General features: G+C 36.6%; 1 protein-coding gene across 1 annotated transcript; it reads right to left on the reverse strand.

Annotated features, from left to right (window-relative positions):
- Positions 1 to 784: 784 nt before the first annotated feature.
- On the reverse strand, positions 785 to 3636 carry LOC138702716 (putative nuclease HARBI1). Its single transcript, XM_069830035.1, has 3 exons — positions 1679 to 3636; positions 1118 to 1420; positions 785 to 990 (listed from the first exon to the last, which is right to left on the reverse strand). Exons 1-3 carry the CDS (start codon positions 1952 to 1954, stop codon positions 943 to 945), a joined length of 627 nt encoding a protein of 208 aa, XP_069686136.1. The 5' UTR covers positions 1955 to 3636; the 3' UTR covers positions 785 to 942.
- Positions 3637 to 9209: the final 5573 nt, after the last annotated feature.

The raw sequence follows: 9209 nt of genomic DNA on the forward strand, positions 1-9209 counted from the left end.
AATAAATCTATTTTGCTTAGTGGTGGTAACACTGGTCACATGTACGCCACGCCGATGGAATTACGTAGGCAATTTTGAACAATTTTGTTATTTATAAACTCCTTTAAATTGGAATTTCTGAGATTGTAGTAATTAGGCAATTTAATCGGTTATTGTTTCAAACTTCACAATATTTATTGTACTGTATAAGTTACAGAACGTCTCAATTTCAAATGTTTTCATAAAGTGCATAAATGAATAAATATTTTACTTCAATAAAATACAATGGGTGATTCCGTTACGAATGGAATTGCCTCAATATGAAAACTAATTGTGAAATGTATTTACATTTCATCATCATGCCTCCTGAACACTGTTAATCAGTTCTCTTCTGAAAGCCAAACCTCCCGGTTGCTGTACAGGTGGTGCAACAGGCACAGGTTCGTATGGGAGAATCATTATATCTGGATCATCTTCTGGTAAGTTATCGTTTATCTCCAAACTCAAATTGTGAAGGACTGCACAGGCAACAATTATATTTGGGGCATTCTCGAGTTTGTTTCTTAGACCAAATGAAAGACAAGGAAATCTCTTCTTCCATACTCCAACCATTCTCTCCACTACATTTCTCGTCCTTTTGTGGGCTCTGTTGTACCTATAAATTTCAATTAATATATAAGTTAGACATAAACATACAGTAGGTGTTCAACAAGAAAGTTGGATATAAACATAGATGGTCAACGAGAATAGCAGGTCTCTCCTGTTCTTCCCATTACATAGGCCATGTCCATATATTAAATACCTGCGGTCAGCTGGAGCGACAGGATTTAACAAGGGAGTAAGCAGAATTCTCTGGCAAGAGTACCCTGCGTCCCCTAGTAAACAACCGGTAAACTCTCCTTGAACGTAACGGACATAGAGCCGAAAGTTCTGGAATATTCGACTGTCGTGCTCACTTCCAGCTCAGCTGGATACAATGTCCAAGAATTGACCTTCAGGTCCGGCAACAGCCTAAACAGCAACATACAATAGCGATATAAAATAAATGAAGACTGCGATTTCTTAGTTAAGAATGTACTGGAAATGAGTGTGCTGTCTTAAGAAAGTGTTGAGTTATATAGTCTAATAATATTATTACCTGTACATTCAAGGAGAAACAGTTTTTCCGGTTTCGAAATGATTCCGCGTGGTCTCCAAATTTTGTGTGGCAAAGACGGACATGCGTGCAGTCAATAGCACCCTCCACCCTAGGTATAACAGGGTTGTTGGGATTACCACCCCTTCCCAGTTCTTCAAAACGTAAACGATTCGTTGCTTTCTCTTGCTGCGTTAATGGCATTCTTATGTGATGGCGTATGTGTAATGCCAGAATCCTTGATACCCTGTTCACTACCCTTGAGACTGTCGATTGTGAAAGTGAACAGAGATCACCAATGACGATCTATAAGTAATATAAAAAGTAGTGTCAACTCCTTACATTTGGCAATTTATTGTAGTTTCATTATAAGAGTAAGAAGGCTTTGTTTTGTATTAATTTTATTAATGCTTAATATTTTAATTTAAATTGATTGGATCAGGAAATTTAACCTTACTAATAATCAAATTTCATGCACATTAATGGAATCTAACCCCACCCATTTATTGAATACCTCACATGTTGCAGTTATGGCTGCATTAATTTTAATAAAATGAAACTTACCTGAAAGCTTCCGGTGGCATAAAATCTCAAGCAAATGAGAAGTTGTAAAACTGGAGGAACTGGCAAACCTCGCTGGTTAGGTTTTGCAAGAGTTCTCTCTATTTTCGGAAGAATTAAATCCAAAACCGTTCTTTTGTGAAAACGAAACCTCCTTTTGATTTCAATGTCATTATAAAATTCAAAGGGGTTCATGACGTTTCTCAAATAACGCTTTGGAGCACGAATTTCTTGCAATTCATTGACTTCTTCAATCATTTCTTCAAACTCGTTATCCATTTTTAGGCTAAAACTGACATGAGTCAGGGGTTCCCTTGACTTGATAAAGTCTAACTTATTTCATAACATAAGTCGCACTTGAGTCACTATGAATTGCAATAAGTTCAACTTCATGAAGTCAGACTTTGTAAAGTAAAGCTTATAAAATAAGCACGACTTATAATAAGTACGACTTATTTGGACCGAAATCTGCAATTGAAACGAGATTTAAGTTCGACTTATATATAAGCCTGACTTATCTCGACTATGAATACCAGCCTTTAGTTCCTTCTTCCACTGTTCGATGCACATGACACCAGTTGTTCAAACTGTTACATAACCCAAAACTTCATATTTTGACTTAATTCCTTTTAGCTCCGACCGATTCAATTGTTTCTGCTTAAAAATTAGTTCAGCATAATACAACTAAAACTATAGAATACCACCCATTATTGCAGCACCATCATGAGTTTATTTTCTAAATTGAAAGGTTGTAGACTTTGTTTTAGAACCTCGCTCAGACTGTTAGCCATGCGGTTGTTTACCTCTTTGAAAGAAAGAAACCTTTCCACAGGTTTACAACCTTTTATGTAAGTTATCTCAAAATAATAACAAATTGGCTTTTGCAGGTTATGTATGTTGTTTCGTGAGCCTGCACAACAACGAAATCTGTACAATTAATGTTCTGTTTCAGATCTTCGATGTAGGCCTATACATCATATAGAAGTTAATGTCTAATAATGAATTTTGTATAATGTGTAAAGTATATTTAAAAACAGAAGTACCGGTACTGTTTAAGATGGCGGTGGTTTAAGTGTTCATCCAATACATTATCAAGACAAAGTAAAGATAACAAGTCTAACAAATTTCCCCGATTTGCAGATCCCTGATTTTCGTTCTGAACCCTCAGTTATAATTCCTGAGTTCCGCATAATACTAAAGAATCAATTACTCTTGCTAGTATATGTATGTTTTTTGTGACCTGTTCGTTGTGTTTCTGGATTGAAAATTTGACCGCGGAATCAATTTGTGCTGCGATATTTACTGTCCCAAATAGTTTAAACTTACAAGCATTTTCTAAATGTGTTGCACTTTCTTCTTGTTTTTTGATGCGCTCCCTTAAATGTTTTAGATCTTTGCAACCTGTCGATGTCCACAGTCCCTCGCCACCAAACAATAGACAATAGAAACAAAATAAACTTTGTTTTTCGTCACTTACAGTTAGCCAGGACTTCTTTGTAAACCACGAGTTGCAGAAAGTAAGTTCTCCTTTTCATACCATCCGCCTATGTAAAACTGATGTCATTAGGTTGATGTGTGCCTAGTCGTTTAACTTCAAGTTTATCTTCTAATTTTAACGAAGAAAACGATGTTTTAATAGATATTCCATTTTATTCACGTTTTCACACTTCGCTAGCATGCAATGTTCAAAGTTCACACGGACACTTCTATAATTCAGTGGCACTGCGACTCACAGTATAACAAATAACTGCGACTATCGCTTCCATCCGGCAGGCGGGCCAGGCTCGTCGGGCCCCAACGAGAAGCATTATACTCGTGACGGTAACTTCGTAACACTTCGTGAATCTCCGTTGATAGCGAATATTGCATACCTCGCAACATGGCAGTTGAGCGCTAAAGTGAGCCGTCGGCAGAAATGTCATCGCGATGCCTGTTACTGCAGGGACAGGCAAAGAATACATATCCCCCCTCCCAACTAATCCTTTGCAGGTACATTGAACAAGCAGCTACCAGTGGCGTAACATATAGCTGTCCAAAGGTAGGAAACGTGTATTTAAAGAAGAATGGGAGGAGACGTATTTTTTGTGCTTATGGAGACAACAGTATGTTTATTGTGCTCGAAAGTTTTAAAGGACATTTATCAACACATTATTAAATATCATTATAATGTAGCCTATGTCATAAAGAGCATCAGAAGATCACAGGTATTTATGAGCATTTTAATTGCAGTACGAAGGGCAATAGTAGAACGTAGTGGATATGTACGATATGGTGCGATCATTTATTACAAAGATAGATATCTGGAAATCAAGTATGAGAGAAATAAATTTTCTTCATTTCTTATCCTTACACTCTCTTTCTGATATTTCTGAATAAAATTTGAATAATTATGCTCATCTAAATTTAAAAACAGAATTTCAAGAACGGATTTTAAATATATTACAAATAATTTCTTACTTTTTGCGAATTCTTTGACCATAGACATAAACAAAGTTAAGCCAGAAACAGCGGCGGATTTTCAGGGGAGGCAAGGGAGGCCGTGCCTCCCATAATATTTTACCAGAATACAATATGACAGTATTAATTCCAGCTGAATTAAGATCAATAAGTTATAGTAAATGACGGACATTTTCCCTTTTATATTAATTTTACTATTCACTATGACTAAGGTGTAAGTTACGTAGTCGACCAAATCCAGTTGGTGATGCCCGCTCGCTATACTGTAGGTAGTACAAATAATTCATACCGAAAAATAGCAGATAGCGCTGTAACCTGTATAGTCGACATTAGCACTCTAGCAGCCTGCAGTGTCTTCTATGCGAGAGAGGGAGAGAGGAGACAATTACATCACTCTGCTCCCCAGTAACCATGACAACAAAACTTCAACCAATAAGATAGCTGGTCAGAGGAGTGTTTAAACTTAACTAGAACGCGCGAGGGGAGCCGAATTTGGAGACGTCCTACCCACCGCTGACAACTGTACTGCTAGTCACGGATGCTTTCGGCTTGTATTGGCAAACTATTTATTTATTTATTTATTCTTGGTTTTAGAAAATTGGGTCATGTGTTGTTAGTTTTATTTCCCTGCGTAAAATTGTTCTTTTATGTTTGTAGATTTTTCTCTTGTTTGCGGGTGTTCCTGTTATTTTCTTTTTCCTTTGTGTTACGAAATATATTAATTTATACAGTATATTAAATGAAGCGTCGGCTGGAACAACGTTGTAAGTTACATTTGGTAAAATTTACAGGATCTGCAAAAATGTGTACACGTACAATGTTGTTCTTATAGGATAACAAACTTTTGAGTGGACAAATTTCACGTACTGCATTGATGGACAGTTGCAAGCCAGAGAGTATAGCAAGGTAACATGACATACAACATTATTACACGGAAACACGCCGAATGAAAATTTTGTAACTTACAACGTTGTTCCAACCAACGCTTCAAATATATTGAGAGTTTAGAAACAAATGCGGTAATGAGCAAGTCCCAGACTCTTAGCTTCGAACCAATGTTGTTGCTATCTTGTTACTCTCGAAATATTGCTTTTCTTATTCCTTTTATGTTGCAACGAACAACATTCTTAAATTTAATATGACCTAAAAAGTCCTAATTCGTTGGTTAGAACTTAAAATGCCTAAAGAGACCTAATTCATATTAAGAGCACTACATAAATGAGTGGTTTGCGGGTGTAATAATTTAATAAAGATAGTGTTGTGGACATAATGGACTATTAATATAGGTAAATAGTTCTATAAAACATTCCATCGTCACTACGTGAATCATCAGGCTACTTTTTAGATTTATAATGTTAGACCTGCAATAATGGATATTTGAATGTGACTCTAAAAGAGTATTGTAGTATATTAACAGTATGTTGTTTATTTTTTATTTTTTTTCCCCCGTAAAATCATATAAATTTCCTAAACATAATATTTAAAATCGTAAAAAAATTCTAAAACATAGATTGGGAAACCTAATTTTAGTTTCTTAAAACATAAATTCTGCGCTTGATGATTAGGTACGTCACAGGCCATATATTTTAATACATGTTAATGCATACTCTCATCAGTCACGTCTTGGCCTCCTCAACTTTCAAACCTACCGTCCGCCACTGGCCAGAAATGCAGCAAGGAGTAGCTGATTTATAGAATGATGCATATTTACAAACGCGGCGCAAAGACATATGAAGAGTCCACTGCAAGAATGATGGATGTCATTTGGAATGCATTTTGCAGGAGAAGCAATTGAAAGTTTGAAATGCTTAGCGCTCAAAGCTTAACTGTGATTTTCCGATCATTACTGGACAATGACTATCAGTGTTAATGTCATATAACTCTTTATGTACGTGTCCACACCTGTGGAGTAACGGTCAGCGCGTCTGGCCGCGAAACCAGGTGGCCCGGGTTCGAATCCTGGTCGGGGCAAGTTACCTGGTTGAGGTTTTTTCCGGGGTTTTCCCTCAACCCAATACGAGCAAATGCTGGGTAACTTTCGGTGTTGGACCCCGGACTCATTTCACTGGTATTATCACCTTCATATCATTCAGACGCTAAATAACCTCAGATGTTGATACAGCGTCGTAAAATAACCCAATTAAAAAAACTCTGTATGTACATTCTATATGTCTTAAGCTATGCATTGACAGTCTTGGTTCATTTTCGACAAGAAAGTGACATCCATCATTCTTGCAGTGGACTCTTCATTATGTGTGGTTTATTTATTTATTTTTTTAATTCTGTCTACGAAAAAATATGCTTCCCTTATGTTATTTGTCGGCTATGTTTCGTTCCACTTACAGTTGCGAACATTTTTTTTTTTTTCAAAATTGAAACTTGCAAAATCAAAACAAAGATCGCGACTGAAAGATGAAAATTTATTCGCTATTTTGAGATTGGCTACTTATGACATAAACTTAGAATTCTGTGACACTTTGAAAGTTACGGTACAGTAAATATGAAGTTTGTGATAGCTGCACGCCACTGATGTCTGAGCCCTCAACCCTACCCACAACCATGCGACGTCATGTGTATTGCTGGTTGCATTGCCTGATGTGATTTTGAGTACAATTCTGCCGATGACTAGCTAAAGTGATTCAATTTGTGGGGCCCAAGCTCACATATTTAGTGTCATACAATATTTGACATTTTACTAACACACAGTGCGCCATGTTATGAAATTTACTGAAACAATTATGAATTCAGTACACTGTCCTGAACAAAATTTACGCATTTTAAATGCGAAAAGAAAATTGCTGGGGAACGAAATATTGGTGGGGCACGGCTCCGGTGGCCCCTAAGGACGGACTGCCTCTGCATAGAGTACCACTTAAATAAAACAAGGTTTAATAGTGGTTTATAGTTAACCAGGCTCCTTGTATCAGGAATTTGGAAACAACAATTTACAAAACAAAATTACACTTTTCAACGCACTTTGACTTCTTATCTTAATTCTATCAGTTGTAACTATTGCTCTGAATTCATGGTTTATTTTTAATGTTGTTTTCTCTTTAAAAAAAAAAACCTAAAAATTTCGCAAATTTCTTGGATGGGCCTGGGCCCACCTGGCCCACGTGAAGCTGTGGAAAAAATACACCAAATTAAATAACATTGTTGATACATCATGAAGGCCAAAATGTAGATAATTCATGCAATAAACATCTTTACACGGCCCAGGACCATATTAAAGAGTTTCACGATACAGTTTTATATAGTGAGCAGGCTGTGTTTATCCAACTGAATTCTTGAATTCTTTGAAACCACAAGGATTGCCACCATCAGTAGCGGCTGGTGGTCAAAATAATGAGTGTGCTACAATCTCTATATCGGTCTACTGTATACACTTATATGCATTTATCTTAATTTGAGACTCGCCTAGTGACGAAATATGGAGTTCCTTCCTACTGCAGAACTTGTCAATTACCCTGGTGTTAAACGTTAAACCCCTCCATCTTGGACATTATACTCTTTTCTATTGACAGTATTGCAAGAGCAGTGAGACGATCCTGGGACATAGTGTTCCTTAAAAACGTTTTTATGCGTTTCAAGCAAGAAAAACATATTTCTGGCTAGCAGTGGTCATTGGTGTTGTAACCAAAATATTTAACAACTTCGTTACTTCACAGAATGGATCCCGTGAATTGTTGGAGACTATGTTTTGTAACAATTGAACAGCCATCTATATTTCGGAAGTCGGATCTTCCGTATAGAACTCCAAGTTGTGTCTTTAACATTCTTTTGTTCAGTACAGTATAGCTGTTGACAGCAACTTCAAGTTCGCGTTCACGAAAATTAGACGAAAAATTCTCAAAAATTTTTTCTGTTCAGCAATTTTGTTGCGTCTAGGTAGCTTAAAGATTGGAAACGGTGAGTAGTTTCCTGAGTTATACAGTCACATACTTCCTTGGCGTTGGCTTCAATTTTCTGGGAGTCCATTTTCCGTCGCTTGCTAGCCGATTCAGAAGGAACCTCATAGGCCTATAGGTAGATGGCAGCAGCAGTCGAACATTTGAATTACCAAATACATTGTACATAGTTCAGAGTTCCTCCACAAACAAGCATTCTTTCCTTATGCTTTACTTTTGCAATCTCCAAGCTGTGTTGTGCTGAAGCTGACTACAGCACTTCCCCGCGTAAAAATAGCCAATCAGAGCAGTTATTTCAGCTTCGCACATGCGCATTAACTGTCTACATTCTCATGTAAGTTTTGAGTAGCACAACGAACCCCCTGAGGTACCAAAGAGTGAAGAGCGAAGACTAAACATTCTATAACGCGTCATGATGATGATGGTGCGTGATGCACTGAAACAGCTGTAAGCCAGACGAATATTACATATTTAACACGAGTAAGTCCACTAGTTCATCAATCAATTAATTATTAAAAAAGTGTAAATTACATTTCCTGTGGTTGGGCATTCATTTCTCCCTCCCGATCGCATATTTGGAGTAATCGAAAAAGAAATAAGGAAGTGATTGTAGATCCTCAAGAATATAAAGATATTATTGGCAAACATGGAACAGCCTTTGATCTTGAAAATGAAGATGTAGGCCTACCTCTTCAAGACTGGAAGAAAGAGGCAGACATAATTTTAAGATTCCTTCTATTTTAAGTTCAGTCCCTGTAAAAGATTTATTTTAAGACGATTTGCATTGAAAGAACAGATAACAGTCCAAGATGAGTTTAATTATAGAACTGACACCGTTGTTGCAAAGGTAGTAGCAAGAAAAAACAATAGAATTGAACGTGAAGAATAAGAAGACGAAGAAGAAACTGTTAATCTGGAGGAAGAAGAATGTGACAATATTGTGTAAAATTTGTATGAACTTAAAAAGTGTAACATATATTCAAATTTATATTGCTGTTATGTTTAAATCATGTGCATAATCATACTTCATATGTGGGTTTCATTACCTACATAATTTGTAAGGTTCAAGTTAAAATGTTTTCCTTTTTGACTCATTTTTATGCTTAGAACTAATTCTCTTACTTTCAAAAGCCTCCAAATACACTTTTCAGTTTCAAAATCAGTTAGGT

The sequence above is a fragment of the Periplaneta americana genome, chromosome 7, assembly GCF_040183065.1.
Source record: "Periplaneta americana isolate PAMFEO1 chromosome 7, P.americana_PAMFEO1_priV1, whole genome shotgun sequence".
NCBI classification, from domain to species: domain Eukaryota; kingdom Metazoa; phylum Arthropoda; class Insecta; order Blattodea; family Blattidae; genus Periplaneta; species Periplaneta americana.

What these genes read in the sequence shown, in the direction of transcription:
- LOC138702716 (XM_069830035.1), bottom strand. Translation starts at nt 1,954, where the DNA reads ATGGATAACGAGTTTGAAGAAATGATTGAAGAAGTCAATGAATTGCAA. An exon ending in ATGCCACCGGAAGCTTTCAG is followed by an intron (nt 1,421 to 1,678) that starts GTAAGTTTCATT and finishes TATTACTTATAG; the next exon opens with ATCGTCATTGGTGATCTCTG. An exon ending in GTTTCTCCTTGAATGTACAG is followed by an intron (nt 991 to 1,117) that starts GTAATAATATTA and finishes GTTGCTGTTTAG; the next exon opens with GCTGTTGCCGGACCTGAAGG.